Source organism: Rattus rattus, chromosome 2, assembly GCF_011064425.1.
Source record: "Rattus rattus isolate New Zealand chromosome 2, Rrattus_CSIRO_v1, whole genome shotgun sequence".
Lineage (NCBI taxonomy): Eukaryota > Metazoa > Chordata > Mammalia > Rodentia > Muridae > Rattus > Rattus rattus.
Genome location: NC_046155.1, coordinates 120,144,167 through 120,163,790, shown reverse-complemented (window position 1 = coordinate 120,163,790; position 19,624 = coordinate 120,144,167). Strand labels below are relative to the sequence as shown.

General features: G+C 48.3%; 1 protein-coding gene across 1 annotated transcript in view; it reads right to left on the bottom strand.

Annotated features, from left to right (window-relative positions):
* Nucleotides 1-861: 861 nt before the first annotated feature.
* The window catches only part of Idh2 (isocitrate dehydrogenase (NADP(+)) 2), a 19,930-nt gene continuing 1,167 nt past the window's right edge, over nucleotides 862-19,624 (bottom strand). The window contains exons 2-11 of the mRNA XM_032893372.1: nucleotides 9,891-9,982; nucleotides 6,934-7,099; nucleotides 5,190-5,350; nucleotides 4,964-5,107; nucleotides 4,341-4,477; nucleotides 4,016-4,167; nucleotides 2,073-2,185; nucleotides 1,849-1,946; nucleotides 1,668-1,760; nucleotides 862-1,236 (exon numbers count right to left, since the gene is read on the bottom strand). Coding sequence (XP_032749263.1) covers nucleotides 1,149-1,236; nucleotides 1,668-1,760; nucleotides 1,849-1,946; nucleotides 2,073-2,185; nucleotides 4,016-4,167; nucleotides 4,341-4,477; nucleotides 4,964-5,107; nucleotides 5,190-5,350; nucleotides 6,934-7,099; nucleotides 9,891-9,982 — 1,244 coding nt within the window. The 3' untranslated portion in view covers nucleotides 862-1,148. The remainder of the gene's footprint in view (nucleotides 1,237-1,667; nucleotides 1,761-1,848; nucleotides 1,947-2,072; nucleotides 2,186-4,015; nucleotides 4,168-4,340; nucleotides 4,478-4,963; nucleotides 5,108-5,189; nucleotides 5,351-6,933; nucleotides 7,100-9,890; nucleotides 9,983-19,624) is intronic.

Below are 19,624 nucleotides of genomic sequence, written 5' to 3'. Positions count from 1 at the left end.
TGCCTTAGCTAACTAAACTCAATTCCCAGCACTGCCCAGCATCAACTCGGGATACAGAGAGCAGACAGCTCTTGGACAGGGCCAACGAGCAGAAAGAGAACTCACTGACTGCATGGGGACAGTGCTTTGTACAGTGAGTGTGTACATGGCTTTGGAGCAACTTCTCAACGTTACTTTCCTAGGATAAACCTAAGGATGCAACAGGGGAACATGTACACACATAGACCTAGGGAAGTCTGAGCGGGCTGCAGAGCAGACACCAGGGGATCTAGCGGATAACAGGGGCAAAGGAACCTGAGCACCTTTAATCCCAGCCTTGGGACCTTCGTGTGACTTGGAGACCAGCCTGACCCATACAGTGAGTTCCTAACTAGCCAGAGCTATGTGGTGATGGGGCCTCGACTCGGCTAAATAAATACAAGGATGAATGAGGCTGGGTGCAGAGGTAGAATGTTTGCTCAGTGTGCGCAAAGCCCCCTGGGTCGGAAGGAGTCTCCGCACTACAAAAGGTGCGTGTGTTAATAAGTACCTAGACTAACAGAGAATGACGATCCCTAAGGAGAGAGGGGTCACCCTAGGGGATTCTATGTGAGCCTCTGCCCTTTGCCCTTAGGCCCCAGCTGCCTCCTCTAGCTCAGGGACAAACCCTGCAGGCCACTTTGTGAGGAAGCCAGGACCTTCCCCCAGAAGTCTGGCAACTCGGGCAGCCTGTGAAGAATGCAGGAGGCCCACAGGCTGCCTTGTTCCCTCTCATGTAAAGCAGCCCCCTGCCTGACCTATTAACAGCCTGAGGCACCCTAACCCTGTCCCTGGGGCATCCTACCAGCTACTTCCTCTCACTCAGGGACAAAGACATCAAGACCATTTTGCGAAGAGCTTTTTAGTAGCTAAATATGGCACCACGTGATTCAGGGCAATATAAATTACAGTATGCAAAACACACTGACTGGCTGAGGTAAAGCGCGCCGTTCCTGCCTCGTGTCCACCCTGAGGGAAATTGCTCACATGCTTTAAAAAACATCTCCATCATATATATATATATGTAAAAAAATAATCCCCTAGAAAGGCCACCAGAGAGGGGGGCTGCAACGCCCACCCTCTGCCATGTACGGAGCACCCACTGGAGCTGGGTAGTGTAGTGTCCACCCCTACTGCTTGCCCAGAGCTCTGTCCAGGTTGCTCTTAATGGTGTCCAGGAAGTCTGTGGTGTTCAGGAAGTGCTCATTCAGCTTCACACTGCCAAGAGAACATGGGGGGGAGGGGGTGACTCAGGCCTCCTGGAGCCCATTAACAAGCCCTTCCAAGGCACATCGGACCTCAGGCACCGGAATGGCCTTCTCATGCCACCAGGCACAGGTCCAAGTTTGCTAGTAGCCCACTGCTAAGAGGGCCACAATAAATTCAGCAGAAAGTTAAAAGCTACCTGTCATAAGCCTCGTAGAAGAAGCTGGGGAAAGGTTTAAGGAGAAGAGCAAAGAAACTAAGCAACTGCCAGCGGGGACCAACTCAGACCTGGCCTAGGGAGGCTTGGCCTGAGCCATTTGTCAGGATTTGTCCTGTCCCAGACCCCAGGCGGCTCTACCCACTCATGAGAGGGACTCTAAGTGGGGTCCCCCGGTTTCCTCCCCCCTGCTGAGGTCTCAAGCCCTGTTTCCCAAAGCACACACTTGCTGAGGCCATGGATGCAGCCAGCCAGGTCCTTGGTCATAGCCCCGCTCTCCACAGTCTGCACGCACACCTTCTCCAGAGTCTGTGCAAACCTGCAGGAGATGCGACAGAGTGAGGCCCTGGCATGCTGGGCGGACCTGTGTGGGCTGTTATCAGTTCAAATCCCCCCCATGAGCTCACCTGATGAGGTCCTGGTTCCCATCCAGCTTCCCTCGATGCTCCAGACCCCGTGTCCAGGCGAAGATGCTGGCAATAGGGTTGGTACTGGTGGGCCGGCCCTGGGGACAGGTCACGGGATCAGCCGAGCACCAGATACAGCTGTGTACCTCCAGACCGGCAGAGCAGGCTCATCCTCCCAGCCCTCAGGGCCAGTGGGTTTTGGACCTTGAAGTGCACACATTTACCTTCTGGTGTTCTCGGTAGTGGCGGGTGACTGTCCCGTGAGCAGCCTCAGCTTCGATGGTCTTCCCGTCAGGGCAGACCAGCACAGATGTCATCAGGCCAAGGGAGCCAAAGCCTGGGGGGATAGGGGGGCCAGATCTCCCCTCAGGGCCATGCTTCAGCTCAGAACCCTTCGCCTTAGACCCCATGCCAGCCCATTGCAGCTGAGAAGACAGTAGAGCCTTTCCAGACAGCTGTCGCCATGCTAGAACTCTGTGTGCTCCCTTTCCAGACCCCACAGCCTGACGCTGTCGATCCTGAAGCCCCCCAGGAGACCATTCCAAGAAGAAATAAGCCACCATCAGCTATTCTGCAACCCTCCTGCTGCAGTTAGCCCCTTTTTGCCAAATGTCCCCAAATCCAGATTTCAGCTGGAATGAGTCTGTTGTCAAGGACTCTGGGGAATCAAAAAACTCCCCCAGACCCACAAAGAACGTGAAGGCCGGAGGAAGAAAAAGTGGTGAACTTATGTAAGAAGAAAGATCCAGCTTGGTCTTGTTTTCTGGGTGTTTGTTTGTTTGTTTTTATTTTGTGCAGGGGATGGTGCACATGTGTCAGTGTATGTATGGAGGTCAGAGGACAGCTTTGCAAGAGTCTGTTTTCTCCACCATGTAGGTTCTGGGGATCAGACCCAAGCTGTCAATCTCAGTGGCAAGCGACTTTACCACTGAGCCACCTCAAAGACTCTTTCTGTCTTGTTTATTTTTGTTTGGCCTGGAACTCACCAGGTAACCTAAGCCGGCCTCAAATTACAGAAGTCTGCCTACCTCATCCTCCTGAGGGCTGAGGATACAGGTGTGAACCACCTGAATCAGCAGCCTGCACTCCTTTCTCTGTTACGACAGTCACAGGGACAGGGATGGGCAGATCCCTTGGGCTCACCCAGTCAGCTGGTCTCCAATAAGGCAGAGGGAAGACAAGACAGCTCGGCTGGTAAAGGTTCTTACCACCAAGCCTGAGGTCCTGAGTTCAATCTCCAGGACCCACACAGCAGAAAGAATCAACTCCTTCAGGGTGCCCTCTGCCCTCTGCCCTCTGCCCTCTGCCCTCTGCCCTCCACACGTGTGCTGCGGCATACACACAAGCACAGATAAATAAAGGCCTGTGCTTGTAGCTCAGCAGTAGTGCGCTCGCCTAGCTTTCATGAGGCCGTATATATAATCCCCAGGAATTATAAACACATAAAAAATGTTAGAGAGGTTCTGTTATGTAAGTCTGGCTGTCCTAAATAAAACTGGTTATGTCCTCAAATACACAGAGATCCAACTGCCTCTGTTTATAATGCCACCATGCTTGGCCTTATAAGGGTAATTTTTAAAATATATGCTAAAAACAGTAATGTGGAGCACAATAGAAGACACCTGACATCAATTTCTGGTCTCCACGGGAGATCACACACACACACACACACACACACACACACACACACACACACACACGCCCTCCAGAAGAAACTTTGATCTTGGATGCATCTTACTTTCTTCCTCAGAGCCCCTTTCTCTTTCACTTAGCCCTTGTGCTTACAATCATAATGACTTTTTCTAATTAAAAAAAAAAATCAAGGGGGTTGGGGATTTAGCTCAGTGGTAGAGCGCTTGCCTAGGAAGCGCAAAGGCCCTGGGTTAGGTTCCCAGCTCGAAAAAAAAAAAAAAAAAAAAAAAAAAAAAAAATCGCTAGGTAGTTGTACACACTTTTAATCTCAGCACTCAGGAGGCTGAGGCAGGTGGATCTCTGAGTTTGAGGCCAGCCTAGTCTACAGAATGAGTTCCAGGATAACCAGAGCTACACGGAGAAACCGTCTCAAAAAAAAAAAAAAAAAAAAAAAAAAAAAAAAAGAAAAAAAAGTCATTCCAGTCACAGACTACTAATAGTTCCTCGATCGCGGAGAGATGATTGTTCAGCGTACCTTGAGCCAGGATGTCAGACTGTACATCTCCGTCATAGTTCTTGCAGGCCCACACAAAGCCACCGGAAGACTTGAGCACCTGAGCCACCATGTCGTCAATGAGCCGATGCTCGTACCAGATCTTATTCTTGTCAAAGTCAGTCTTATAGTGCCTGGGGGCAAAAGGACTTGTCTCGGAGAGAGCACAGGAAGCTGGCAGGTTAAAGGCCCCTCCCTGAACCTCAAAGCTGAACCAAGCACACTGTAAAAGCAACCTCCCCAAGTAGGGATGGCGCAAGGGAGCTGGGGTACTGCGGTGCCCTCAGGAAGCATCAAAGGCTGTTACTTGTCAAAGATCTCCTGGAAGATGTCCTTGAAACGCCCGTCATAGGCCTTCATAATGGTGTTCTTGGTGCTCAAGTAGAGCGGCCATTTCTTCTGGATAGAGTACTGGAAGCAGCTGTGCGCGAAGCCCGAAATGGACTGTGGGGAGAGTGGGCATAGCATGGCCCCCAGGCTGAGGACTGCCAGTCTGCCATGGTCCCAGGGCCAGAGCCAGGGCCAGCAGCATCCCCATAAGACTCCTCGACTTCTGCTGCCCCTTCTATTATGGTTGGCCAATCTTCTCCCACCAGACTTCTGGGAGCACAGACCCCTGCCTCCAACTTCACTTTGGACAGCTCGACCTCACAATTCCTAGACCTTATATGGCTGGTGAGGGCCTGGTTAAGCAGCCTACTACTAGGCTTGATTGACCGCCTGTCTCCAGTTTATCCAATCAGAGCCCCTCTTCCCTGGCCATCAGTGATTGGCTCAAAGGTAGTCATGTGACCCAATCCTGGCCTGTGCAAGAAGGCAGTGCCAGGAAGACCAAGTGGTCTTTTCTACCTCTTCCTGGCATAAGAATGAGGCCAACAGAAGCAAAGATAGGCAGACATAGAGATGGGCTGGAGAGGAGAACGGCCTTACCTCGTCGGTGTTGTACATCCCCATACCAACGCCTCCGGCAGGGAAGTTATACACCTCCCACTCCTTGGCACCACTGCCATCCTTTGGGGTGAAGACCAACTTGAACATGCCAGCTCGATCTACCACAAAATCTGTGGCCTTGTACTGCAGAGAAAAGAGGCAGTTCGAGCCAAGGCTTCCTGTCGGGACCATGAATCAACAGACTGTGTCTCTAAGCCTGGCCTACCTGGTCGCCATGGGCGTGTCTGCCAATGGTGATGGGCTTGGTCCAGCCAGGGACAAGGCGGGGGATATTTTTGCAGATAATTGGCTCTCTGAAGACCGTTCCCCCAAGGATGTTACGGATAGTTCCGTTAGGGCTCTTCCACATTTTCTTCAGCTTGAACTCTGTGAGGACAGGGATACGTACGATAGACCCACCACAGCCCCACCTCTCAACCAGAAAGTACCCCAAGCCATACAGAGGCCCCAGAAGTCATCCTGGACTCATCCAGAAGAAGAGTCTAGAGTCTAGGGCAGTGGTACTCAACCTGGGGGTTGAGCAATCCTTTCAAACGGGTCCCCTAAGATCATCAGAAAAACACAGATATTGACATTACAATTCACGACAGTAGCAAAATTACAGATATGATGTAGCAACGAAAATAATTTTATGGTTGGGAGGTCACCACGACATGAGGAACTTTATTGAAGGGTCCCAGCAGTAGGAAGGATGAGAACCATGCTGGGTTGTCATTAAATAAGTTGTAAAGTGCCCAGAACAGTACCTGGCTGCCATTATTACCAGGTCCACAGGGAGGTTGTTTAGTGAGGAGAAAAGGCAGCCTCCATCCACCCCAGCCTGTCCAAGATACTACAACCTTGTCCATAAGAGAATGAGCTGTAAACCCCAGCACTGGACTGGAGATGTAGCCCAGTGACATAGGGCTTGCCTGGCATTTGTCAAAGAAATGAGCTCAGGACTAAAGTTGACCCAGTGGGCTATAGACAGCTGGTCTGGAGACTGCCGCTGTTTCCTGGGTTTCCCTTTGTTATCGGTTTGCAGGGCTGGGGATTGAGCCCGGGGCCTTGTGCATGCTAGGCAAGTGCTCTGTCCCTGAGCTCTGAAGAGTAACTGGAAGGTTTGTCTCTAGCTTCCTCCTTTTTTTTTTTTTAATATTTATTTATTTTATAAGTATATATTGAGGCTGTCTTCAGACACACCAGAAGAGGGCATCGGATACCATTACAGATGGTTGTGAGCCACCATGTGGTTGCTGGGATTTGAACTCTGGACCTCTGGAAGGGCAGTGAGTGCTCTTAACCATTGAGCCATCCTTCCAGCCCGTCACTAGCTTCCTCAGACTGCAGAAATCAGGAAGGAAATGCCCTAAAGCACATTCATGTGCAGTGGGGGTAATCAAGCAGCCACACTGCAAAAGAGAGGGGATCTGCAGAAGACGCTGACAGTTCCAGGGAAGGCAAATTTAACCTTTAGCCAGCATTACGGCATCACTGACACCCACCCTCCCTGGGCTTCTGCCCAGCCTCCGTATACCAGCCTACCAAACAGGCCAAGAGGCCAGAAGGCCAGGCTGTGAAAGACCTTCACATGAGAGTAGCAGTACTGTGGCAGTACTGTCTCTCCCTGTAATTGCTGATGCCTCTGGCTGGTGTAAGCCATACAGCACAGCAAGGACCTCCTTCCTGCTTCTAGCAGACCTGAAAGTCTGGCCTGACCATGAGAATGAGCCTGATCCCTCATCGCACCTCCCCAAGGCACATCATAGTGACCTGAGGCCCTGCTGTACATCAGGCTTTCTGAGCAAACTGGACTGACTCTCAGTCTCCCTCATCAGCCTCAGGGAAGAAGCTCAGCTCTGGAAGCTCCCATCTCCCGGTCTGGTAATGAGTGACACAGCCAATTGCTTCCATCTAAGTGTTATAGCCTATGATCCTCCCGGGCTCTGAGACCCCGCCACACTTCCTACCTTCCACACGGGCCTCATCCGGGGTGATTGTAGCACACTTAACAGCCACACTGTACTTCTGAGTGGCCAGCGCAGAGTCGATGGTGACCTGGTCATTGGTCTGGTCACGGTTTGGAAGCCCAAGGTCAAAATACTTGAGCTGGACATGCACGTGAGGCAGGATGAGCTAGAGAAGAAAGCCGGAGTAAAGTAAGGCCAGACAATTGACTTGGACAGGATGCTGTGGCCAGACAAGATGACAGCCTGGGGCTACACGGCTATGACTCTGTCTCTGACTGAAGAGATGGCTAGGAGTTAAGTATACCGCTCCTGCCGAGGGCCTAAGTTCAATCCCTAGAACCTACATCAGGTTCCAACTGTACAGGTGGATCAACTGTAACTTCAGCTCCAGAGAAGCTGCCACCTCTGGCCACTGTGGGAACTGGCGCCCACGTGTGCATACACATGTGTACACACATGTGCACACACACACACACACACACACACACATAATAAAAATAAATCTTTGGGGGTTGGGGATTTAGCTCAGTGGTAGAGAGCTTGCCTAGGAAGCGCAAGGCCCTGGGTTCGATCCCCAGCTCCGAAAAAAAGAACCAAAAAAATAAATAAATAAATAAATCTTTGTTGCTGTTGCTGTTGTTGAGAGGGGTTCTCACTATATAGTCTTGGTTGTCCTGGAACTCAAAGGCATCCACCTGCCTCTGCCGTGTGAATGCTGGGATTAAAGACATGCACCACTGCATGTATGTCTGTTTTGCTTACATGTATGACTGTGCATATGCATGCCTGGTCCCTGTGAAGAGAGAAGAGTGTATTGGACAGTGGGTGCTGGGAATTGAACCTGGGTCTTCTGCAAGAACAAATGCTGCGCCATCTCTCCAGCCCTGCTAAAATTTTATTAAAAAAAAAAAAAAAAAAAAGCTAGGTGGTGGTGGCTCACACCTTTAATCCCAGCGCTTGGAAGGCAGAGGCAGGAGGATCTCTATATGAGTTTGAGGGCAGCCTGGTCTACAGAGTGAGTTCCAGGACAGCCAGGGCTACATAGGGAAACCCTGTCTCAAAAAACAAACAGAGGGGCTGGGGATTTAGCTCAGTGGTAGAGCGCTTGCCTAGGAAGCGCAAGGCCCTGGGTTCGGTCCCCAGCTCCGAAAAAAAAAAAAAAAAAAAAACAAACAGAAAACCAAAACCAACCAACTCAACAAACAAACAAAAAGCCCGTCTCACAGCGAGGCATGGTGGCACATGCTGTGTGATTGCTGCACTCAGAAGTCTGAAGCAGGGGAGCACTGTGAGTTTGAGGGCAGCTCGGGCTGCAGAGTGAGACTCTGGCAAACAAAACAAAACACTAATTAAATTAAAGAAGGTACAGGGGCTGGAAAGGTAGTTCAGGGGATATGAGCGCTTGTTTCTCTTGTAAAAGACCCAGGGTCTTCAGATCGCAGCACGCACATGGTAACTCACAACCACCCATAACTTCAGCTCCATGGAAACTGGCACCTTCTTCTGACCTATGTGGAAGGCACCAGGCACACATGTGGTGTCCACACGAACAGGCAGACAAAATATTTATACCCATAAAAGAAACAAATCTGAAATAACTTTTCAATTAAAAACAAAAACAAAAGCTGAAGTGATGGCTCAGGGTTCGGAACACTTGTTGCAAAACCATGAGGAGCTGTTTGGACTCCAGCAACCAAAATAAGCAGGGCGTCTTGTATATGCTTGTATCCCCGGATCTGAGAGAGAGACAGGGGGGCGGAGTGTGTGGGAGGGGAGGGTGTGTGCCTGCTGGGGCTTGCCGGCTTCCAGAGAAAGCACAAGCTTCAAGCTCCGAGTTCCAAGAGAAACGACCTCAGTGAACTAGTGGAGAGTGAATGATCACCAAACACCATCTTCTGACCTCTGTGCGCATGCACGCGCACACACACACACACACGCACACACACACACACACACACACACACACACACACAAGCACACGCACGCGCGTGCGCGCGCACACACATTAATTTATTACATTTATTTCCCTATTTTGTGTGTGTGTGCGCACGTGCGCATGCATGTTCATGTATGTAGATGTGCCTGCGCCATGGCTAGCACAAGGAGAACAGAAAACAACTTGCAGTAAGTAATTTGTCCTTCTCCCTGTGTGGATCTCAGGGATTGAACTTACATCCTCAGGTTTGTCAGCAAGCACCTTTACCCTCTGGTCTATCTTGCCTACACCAATTGATCTCCTTTTTTTGTTTTTTTTGTTTTTGTTTTTGTTTTTAAAGATTTATTTATTCTATGTATGTGAGTACACTGTCACTTTCTTCAGACACACCAGATGAGGGCATCGGATATCATTGCAGATGGTTGTGAACCACCATGTGGTTGCTGGGATTTGAACTCAGGACCTCGGGAAGAGCAGTCAGTGCTCTTAACCACTGAGCCATCTCTCCAGCCCTCCTTTTTTTGTTTTGTTTTGAGTTTTTGAGATAAGGTTTTCCTGTGTGGCCCTGGCTGTCCTAGAACTCGCTCTGTAGACCAATCACTCAAAGATCCACCTGCCTCTGCCTCCCGAGTGCTGGGCTTGACAACGTAGCTCTCTAGGTAAAGGCACTTACTGCCAAGCCTGACAACTGGAGTCTAATCCCTGGGCCTCACTTGGAAGGGGGGAGCTGACAAGTCCTCTGACCTCCATGTGTGCGCTACAGCATGCTCATGTACACAAATATAATAAAACGCTTTGAAGAGAAAAAGAAACAAGACTGGAAAAGCTTGCACATTTCAGCACCAGAGAGAGAGAAAGACCCAGACTGCTCAGGACAGGCACTGGCTAAAGACAAAGAACTGGCAACCACTAATTTTGTTACACGAGGGAGGTGGGGCAGAAAGTGAGAAACGGGGCTGCCCTCCACCGGGGACCCTCGAGACCCATGGGGACCTGCCACCCTCTGAGGGAGAGGTGCTACCTTCTCCTTGATGAACTGCCAGATGATCCGGGTCATCTCATCGCCATCCATCTCCACCACCGGCTTCTCCACTTTGATCCTCTTCTCAGCATCTAGAATTGGACACACAGCATATCACGTCCCCGCTCCGGGGCAGCAGCAAAGGAGCCCTTCTCCTCCCCGCCAGTTCAATACTTCAATAAGGAGGGGACTAAAGACAACAAGGGCTCCAATGGTCCAGCAACTCCTCCCTCTTCTGCTTTCAGGACCTCCAAGTAGAGCTAACCCATCCCTGCTTAGGGGGCTGGATTCAGCCTGGCCAATCAGATCCTTTCGCCTTGGAAGCTGAATAGGCCAAGAGAGAACCACAGCCAGATGGCCTACTCCGGTCCAGCCCCAAGTCAGGGAAATCTGCAAACTCCTCACTTCCACTGTCTTCGCTCTTCTCTTTCCCCTGTGATCCTGTGTCCTTCCAATGTGACCTCACAGTCACTAAGTTTGACTGTTGTCTGCAAGCTGAGAGTCCCCAAAGCTTGAAACCAAGAGAGAAACGTGCAGATCCCCAGCAAGAGCCCAACATGTGCCTGACAACAGTACAAGCCCCCTTATTACAGTCACCATATATTGCAAAACAACCCCAAGGGAAGTGCCCCAGTGCCATCTTGTTTATTTGTTGTTTGTTTGGTTGATTCTCTGGTTTGGTTTGGTTTGGTTGGTTTTTTGAAACATACTCACTTGTAGCCCTGGCTCTTGAGCTCCTGGTATAACAAAAGATAACCTTGAATGTCTGATCTTTCTGCCTCTACCTCCTTCATTCTGGGATTTCCTGCCTGCAGTAAGTACTCCTAACTGCTGAACATCTCTCCAGTTCCTTAAAAATATCTTAAAGAACCTCAACAAGTTAGTATGGGGCAACTCAGTTGATAAAATGCCTTTTTAGCGGGGTTGGGGATTTAGCTCAGTGGTAGAGCGCTTGCCTAGCAAACGCAAGGCCCTGGGTTCGGTCCCCAGCTGCAAAAAAAAGAAAAAGAAAAAAAATGCCTTTTTAGCATACATGGGCTCAATCCTTCACATTCCAAAAACTGAGTGTGGCGGCAAGTGCCAGTAATCCCAGCACCCAGGAGAAAAAGGTAAATTCAAGGTAAGTTCGAGGCCAACCTGGGATACCTGAGAGTTTGTCTGGAAAGAAGGAAGAAAAGAAAAGTCTGGGGCTGGAGAGATGGCTCAGAGGTTAAGAGCACTGACTGCTCTTCTAGAGGTCCTGAGTTCAATCCCCAGCAACCACATGGTGGCTCACAACCATCTGTAATGGGATCCGATGCCCTCTTCTGGTGTGTCTGCAGACAGCTAAAGTGTACTCATATATAATAAATAAATCTTTAAAAACATTAAAAAAAAAAAAGAAAGAAAGAAAGAAAGAAAGAAAGAAAGAAAGAAAGAAAAGTCTGAAGGGCCTTAAACATATCATTGCCCTACAACACACAGCCCAACCATAGCTCATAACACACTTGAAACCTCATACAGCAAGCAAGCCAACTCACTTCAAAGGCATGCAAATGATTGTACGAGACAGAGACAGCGAGACAGAGACACACAGAGATAAATGGGAGAGACAGACAGACATACATACAGACAGACAGACACTCTGAGAGATCATTAAGGGAGAAACAGCAGAGCTAAGGAGTGCAGTTGATGTCAAAGGCAAGAAAGGCAAAATCCAGGACCCCGGTTCAGTGTACCTTTGTCCTCATGGGTCAGATGCCAAGAAGTCAAAAGCACAGACGTGAACTGGCTCCCTCCTGGGAACTAAAGGCAGATGTAGCTGGCTCAATTAACATACCCAAGATGTCACAGGGATCTTCAACCCGAGCTAGAGTTTCACTTTGGGCTAGAGCTTAAGTAAGAAGGGCTGGAAACAGTCTGCTGGACAGAATTTGCTTAGTTTCTAGAAGCCTCTACTGAGAGTTAATCTAAGGACCGCTTGTCAGATTTTTTCAAACCTACGACACTAGCCAGTTCTTAGGGTCTCAACCTCATCAACAGATAAACACAGCCCTATGCCAGCAGCATATGAGTTCCACACCCCCTTGTGGAGGGTAAGGAGGGCAAAGTCACGATCACATGGCTGTGTTCATGGAATTAGAAAACACAGGGCCTATTTATTCACATGACAACCTGGTGCGAACTAAGCTTTGTTGACACTGAGATATTAAGATCTTAAACCACCCAGGGAGGGAGGGGAAGAGAGGTGGAGGAGGACAAGGAGGAGATGGAAAAAACAGGTAACGGAGCAAGCCAACACTGCTGTCAGACTCCAAGGATACTCAGGCTTCCCAGAAGAGCTAGCATCTCTGAGCCCACACCAGCTAGGCCCTCTTGCTTTGCCTTAGAAATTGATGTTTTCCCCCCTGATACTAAAAACTGAACCTGGAGCTTTGCATATTCACGCCAAACTCTCATACACTAGACTACACCCCTTTGATGGTTTGAATACAAATGGCTCCCATAGGCTCCCATATTTGAAAACAGTCATCAGGGAGTGACACTATTTGAGAAGGATTAGGAGGTGTGGCCTTGCTGGAGTAGGCGTGGCCTTGTTAGAGGAAGTATATCCATAGAGGTGGGCTTTGAGGTTTCAAAGCCCAAATCAGGACTAATCAGCCTACAATCAGGATACTGCTGTAAGTTACTTCTCCTGCACCACATCGGCCCGCTGCCATGCTTCCCACCATGAGGATATAGACCAAGTCCCTGGAACTGTAAGCTGGCCCCCAACTAAATGCCTTCATTTATAAGAGTTGCCTTGGGTCATGGTATTTCTTCACAGCAATAAACCTTTGACTAAGACAACTTCCATTCTAAAAAGTCCTTTTCTTCCCTCTTACTTGATGCTGTGGATTGAACTTAAGGCCTCACACATGTTAATAAGCAATCCCCCTACCATCATCCAGATAGTAGATTTTTGTTGTTGTCGTCGTCGTTGTTCAATTTGGGTTTTAGTTTGGGGGTAGGGTGACAGGGTCCCACTGTGTAGCTCAAGTTGGCCTTTAGCTCTTTCTATATCGCAGGGTGACCTCAAATGCAAAAGTTTTGCTGCCTGGCCTCCTGAACATGGGGATCACAGGCATCAGCACCACCATATCAAGTCCAGGTAGTTGTAGTTTTCAAATATCCATTTAGTGACTACTATTTAAAAAAAAAAAAAAATCAGGAGGACTAGAGAGATGGCTGGGCTTCTGTTGAAGAGGGCCTCGGTTTGACTCCTACCATCTGATGGCTTACAGCTGTCTGTAACGCTAGTCCCAGGGGACCTGATGCCCTCTTCTGACCTCCTTTGGGCACCAGACACATATATGCTACACATAAAATGTGCATGCAGGTAAAACATTCATAAACATAAAGCAATTTTTAATGTAAATGAGGAGGCCTAGACAGATGGCACAGAGGGTAAGTGTACATATTTTCCATCCACAGGACTTGAGTTCGTTCCCAGTATCCAGGTCAGGCAGCTCACAACCTCCTGTAAGAATTGGGATGGGGGGGCTGGGGATTTAGCTCAGGGGTAGAGCGCTTACCTAGGAAGCGCAAGGCCCTGGGTTCGGCCCCCAGCTCCGAAAAAAAAAAAAAAAAAAAAAAAAAGAATTCGTATGTGGATAGTTCCAAGATGGCTTCGGTGGTGTTGTGTGTGTCTCTCAGCTGCTGGGCCGGGCTCTGGGGCAGCCAATGTCGAGGAAGGTTCAGCTCATATGTGGAAGGCCCTCACCTACTTCATGATGCTGCTTGGGGTAAGCGTGAGCATGCCCAACGTTTTCCTGAAGTCGAGACATGAAGAGCACAGAGACCTGCATTTGTCACCTACCCCATCTCTGCCTCAGGACCAAATATTGTAGGATTCCTCTTACACCAGTACCTAGAGCAGTGAGTAGTCCTCAGCCTTCCTACTACTGAGACCTTTAACACAATTCCTCATGCTGTGGTGACTCCTTATATATTTGGTTGTGAGCCTAGCCTTTAACGGCTGAGCCATCTCTCCAGCCCGCTGTGGTGACTCCTAACGGTAAAATTATTTTCATTGCTACTTTATAACTGTAATTTTGCTGTTTTGAACGGTAATGCAAATACTGTTGGAAAGAGAAGTTTACCAAAGCGGGTCACAAGTCAAGAGTTGAGAACTACTGGCCTAAAACACAGGTCAGTACAGAGAAGCACAGAGAAGAGGCTAAGGGAGCCAGGGGCTAAGGGAGGAGAAACTAGGAAATGACTGTTTCATAGATACAGAGTTTCAGTTTTGCAAGATGAAAAGGTTCTGAAGATGTCTGGGGTGATGGCTACAAAGTAACAACGCTGAATGCTACTGAAGAGAGGAGGTAAAGCAAGCTGGGAGGAAGGGAACAAAGTATCAAGATACATTGTACAGATGGATTAACTTGTCAATGGAAAATTTAAATATACTGTTAAAATTCAAAAAGAAAGTGTCAAAGACTAAATAAAAGATAGTCTAGGGCCAGAGATACTCCAGTCTGAGGACCTAAATTCAATCTCAGGATTGAACTACCTGGTGGAAAGAACCAACTCTTGTAAGTTGTCCTTAAACACAGGTGCTACGGCAAGCATGTATACAAACACACACACACACACACACACACACACACACACACACACACACACACACACATTTAAGCAATGTAAAAAAAAATTCTGAAAAACAAAAGTTGTCATGGTTAATATTTTCACCAAAATAAAAATAGTAAGAATTTAAACCCATGCCCCACACTCTTAGATCACAGCCTACATTGAAGAATGAGTTACTCCTGACACTTAGAAGCAAGGAGAGCTTGGCCTCCCTGTTCCAGGCTTAACCTGCACCCTCTAGAGAACCCCAGGTCTCCGGGAATTGAAACCTTTTTCTGTTGTTTAGTTTTGCAACAAACCATGCTTGAACCACAAGAGAACCAATAATATAAAAAAAGCCAGACACGGTAGGTGTCTGTCTTATAGTAGAGAACCTGAAGAGACGCTGTCTCAAATAAGGTGGAAGGGGAGTAATGAAACTCAAGGTTGACCTCTGACCTCCACCATGACACCATTGTGTGTGCCCATGTCAGGGGGGAGAAGAAGAAGATATGGGTCATGAAAACACAAGAAACAGCACCAAAGCCTTTCTGAAAACTCTAAAAACTCCCAAAGTCCAGCCAGCTTGAATCTCCCAAGGGCCTAGGCTCCACGACTAGCATTGCAAAAGATAAATAAATAAAACATGGCAACTGAAGGGATGACTCTAAAATTAAGACCCGAGCTTGTCTCCCGGCATCCACGTCTGTCAGCTCACTACCACCTAGAACTTTAGCCCCAGGGAGTTCAATGCCCAATTCTGGCTTAGCAGGGATCAGCAGCACATGCATGCCACACACACACATGCACATAAAAATGAATCTTTATTAGTTAGAGAGATGGCTCAACAGTTGGGTGCTCTGGCAGAGAATCTGGGCCTGATTCCCAGCACCCATATGGTAACTCACAACCATCTGTAAGTCCAGTTTCAGAGGATCTGACCCCTTCGTGTGGCCTCCACAGATACCAGTCATTCATAATGCACATACAGGCAAGCACTCATATAGTGTGTGTGTGTGTGTGTGTGTGTGTGTGTGTGTGTGTGTGTTTTCTCTGCATAACTCTGGCTGCCCTGGAACTCTGAAGACCTTAAACTCACAGAGATCTGCCTGCCTCTGCCTCCTGAGTGATGGAATTAAAGGTGTGCAACACCAACTCCCCGAAAAGAAAAACAATTTTAAGTAAAATTAAATAAATAAAAATCTTAATTTTTGAAACAAAAAATAGATTAAGCATAAATCTGATCGTAATATACCTTGTGAAATCCTCTAGAACTTCCTTTTTCACTCTAAATCAAAATCAAAGTCCTCAAAAATGGCCCACAAGTTGAGGGTGTAGCCCAGGTGGTAAACACATGTCTTCCAGTTCAAAGCCCTATTTGACTGTCAGCACCAGACTAAAAGGGAGGACAGCTGGGGGTGTGACTCAGAGGGCTTGCCTAGCATACACAGTCTCAGCACTGCAAAGACTGAGCATGTGGACACATTTATAATCTCAACATTTAGAAGGGCGGGGGCAGAGGAATCAGAAACTCAAGGCTATCCTCAGCAACTAGGAAGTTCAAAGCTAGCCTGGGGAACATGTGACCGTAAGTGTAAGACCATGAAACTGAAACCTCTGAAAACTGAAACTGTCCCCCACCAGTATTCTCAGAGTGGGATTTCTCTCTCTCTCTCTCTCTCTCTCTCTCTCTCTCTCTCTCTCTCTCTCTCTCTCTGTCTCTCTGTCTCTCTCTCTCTCTCCCTTTTATTTATTTATTTGTTTGTTTGTTTTTGTTTTCTGAGACAGCATTTCTCTGTGTAGTATGGCTGTCCTGGAACTCAGTCCATACAGCAGGCTGCACCACCCAGCCAGAGAGGGAGTTTCCTAAGATGGGACCAAAAGATAGCATCAGCAGTAGAAAAAAAGCTGGTGCAGAATGAAGCCCTCAGGTCCATGCCCCTGTCCTACTGAGAAAAATGCAAATGAAGGCACAGATTGTGACCCCCGCCCTCCCCTGCCATCTCCATAAGGAATAGACTCCAGTATCCACCGTGGACACCTGGAACCATGGCTAGCTCCATACTGTCTCTGTGTGTATTGTACTTTCTCCAGAGCAGACATGCTATGATAAAGCTTACCCTACAAATGAGGCATAGTTGGTGCTTAACAATAACTAATGAAATAGGACAGTCTTAGTAATAGACTCTAAGTTACATGAATGTGTTCTCTTAAAAATATATATATATATATGTACAGCCACAGACCTCAGCACACAGCACAAGCAGCCTCAGCTCCTGCAGGCCCCTCCCTCCACTGGTATCTAAAGAATTAGCTTCCTCTCAGGTTGGCTTCACTCACTTGGGTCGTTCCTGTCTGCCCCATTCCCATACACCTTGCACCCTCTTTATTTCTTCTTCTTAGCTCTTTCAATATTTACTGCAGCTAGTCACCTCGTGTGCACAAGCGCTCCATAGAGAACCTCTGGAGGTCAAAGGACAACTTGTAGGAGTCTGTTCTTTCCTTCCACCATGTGGGTCCTGGGGATCAAACTGTCACTGGGCTTGGCAGCAAATGCCTTTGCCCACTGTGCCTCTTTCTGACCCTTATCCTTAGCCCATTACTATGCGTCACATTGGCTAACTACCTTGTTAAATGTCAGTACCCTCCCCATTAGAATTAAGGCCCAAAGGCAGAACTCTTCCCCATGCCTATTCCCAGCTCCGTCCCCTACATCTTGCATGGGATCCCCAAAAGGAAGAAAACGTGCCAAGGTCATAAAGGAAGGGTAAGTGTCCACCAGGGCTACCTGGCTCACTTCCTATTTTGATGACCGTGTTCCCTCCATCCCTGCTACCCAGGGCCATTGCCACACATAAGCAAAGATCTCTCGCATGTGATGGGCACCGTGCCCAGAGCAGCTCACAGACTAGATGAGTATTTCTCATCCGGCCTGGAGGTGTGATTCAGTGACTGAACGCACGCATAGCTAGCTTGCATCTGTGAGTCTCTGGGTGGGGGAGAGGGGTACACCCGGGTGTGAGGATACATGCCTGTAAGACTACCTACTAAGAAAGTAGAGGCAGGAGGATCACACATCTTAAAGCTAATCAGAACAATTTAGGAAGACCAGCTTGAAACAAAGTTTAGAAAGAGCCAGGGGGCTGCAAACTTATCAAACAGCACTTGCTCGCCATATGTGAGACCCTGACACATTTTACCCGGTATAGACTCCAAAGCAAACCACAGATCCCGACTTTATACAACAAGGAGCTGTGCCCGGAGTCTATCAAAGAAGAGGGTAGAATGAGCCCAAGAGGCCTCAGCTAAGGGTGGAAAATTCGGGGCAGCCAAGTCGTTCTACAGCAGCCGCTCTCAACCTTCCTAATGCTGTGACCCTTTAATGCAGTTCCTCAGGTTGTGCTTAGATTATTTTTCTTGCTACTTCATATCTGTAAGTTTGTTAACCATTATGGATCATAATGTAACTTATCTGATATGCAACCCCTAAGAGGTCACAATCCACAGATTGAAAAGCCCTGTTCTAGGTCTAGCACAAGCACCAAAACCAGCTCTGAGGGAGGAGCCGCTCTGGGGATGAGCCGCTGGGGATTTATCTGCTGTGCTTGAAACACAGCTCATGGGGAGCAAGTAAGGACTAACTCCTGGGTCTGCAGAACTTGATGAAGGGCCTATGGGACGGTGGGAAAGGCCGCCTCCACAAGGTAGTCCTCTGATCTCCACACATGTACTGTAGTAAGACACACACACAGACACACACACAGACACACACACAGAGACACACAGACACACACACAGAGACACACAGACACACACAGAGAGAGAGAGAGAGAGAGAGAGAGAGAGAGAGAGAGAGAGAGAGAGAGAGAACATACTTGTCTCTCTCACACATACATAATAAATAAGAAAGTTTTAAAAGTTAAAAAAAAATACTGATGATCAACCATTGAATAATTTATTCTTTGCTCTTAGACACTGGGATTATTTGTCCCCTCCAAGAGTACAAGACTGGCAGTGTACCTTCCTGGTCCAGCCACCATGAACACCTAAATATGAGGCTGGAGAGGTGACTCAGCAGTTAAGAGCACTTCCTGTTCTTGCTGAGGACCCACGTTCAATTCCCAGCACACACATGGCCGGCCTCTCACAGCCATCCGTAAGTGCAGTTCCAAGGAGTTCAGTGCCCTCTTTTAGCCTCTGTGGGCAAATAGGGTCACAGGTGGCACACAAGTTAAATAAAAATAAACAAATTTAAGTACATGTCTAAAAAGTTAAGGTGAGGAAATGACAAAGTTTCTAACCAGGAGTACAATAAAGGGAGTCTAAGTAAATGCTCTGTCCCCTGGAGAAGCTGCATCTCTTGCCAAGGTCTAAGTTACGCAGCTGCTGGAGGTTGCAAGTGGGAACCAAGGGACAGCAAAGACACTGGATGGTCTTGGTTGGTTGGTTGGCTTGGTTTGGTTTGAATCACCTCCCCACTTGGAGACCTTTGGGAAGGACCTTCCACTGACTGCTTTTTTAAATATGTATCCATATTGGGGTGTGTGTGTGGGGGGGGGTCCGTTCCTTTAATCCCAGACTTGGGAAGCAGAGGCAGGTGGATTGCTGAGTTTGGGCCAGCCTGGTCTGCAGAGTGAGCTCCAGGACAGCCAGGGCTACACAGAGAACCCTGCCTCAATAAACCAAAATAAACAAACCATGTATCCAAATTCAGGATGTCAAAGGAGCCTTAAGGTAGTTTCTTTGTTTGTTTGTTTGTTTGTTTGTTTTGGTATTACCATTACCATTTTACCAGACCCCCCCCCCGAAAAAAGAGAAAAGATAAAAATGAAAAAAGCCCTGGGTGCCTTTAACTTCTATTTATTTTGCTGCAGAGCTGCCATATCGGTGTCTTGAAGACCTGAGGCATTTGACTGGGCCTCAGAGCTTAGAAGCAAATCCCAGAAGCACAAAGGCAGAAATGTCCCTTTCTCCTTGGCAAAGGGGAGGGTCAAGGGCCCCGCCTTCTCCCTCCTCCTGCCCCCCAGCTCCGGTCAGCTGCTTCCACAGTGAGTTAACGATTACCACTCCAGCCAGAACAAACCCCATAGCCAAACCCACCCCCTTCTTCTCATTCCTCTGGCTTTGGGCCAGGTCAGGGTAGA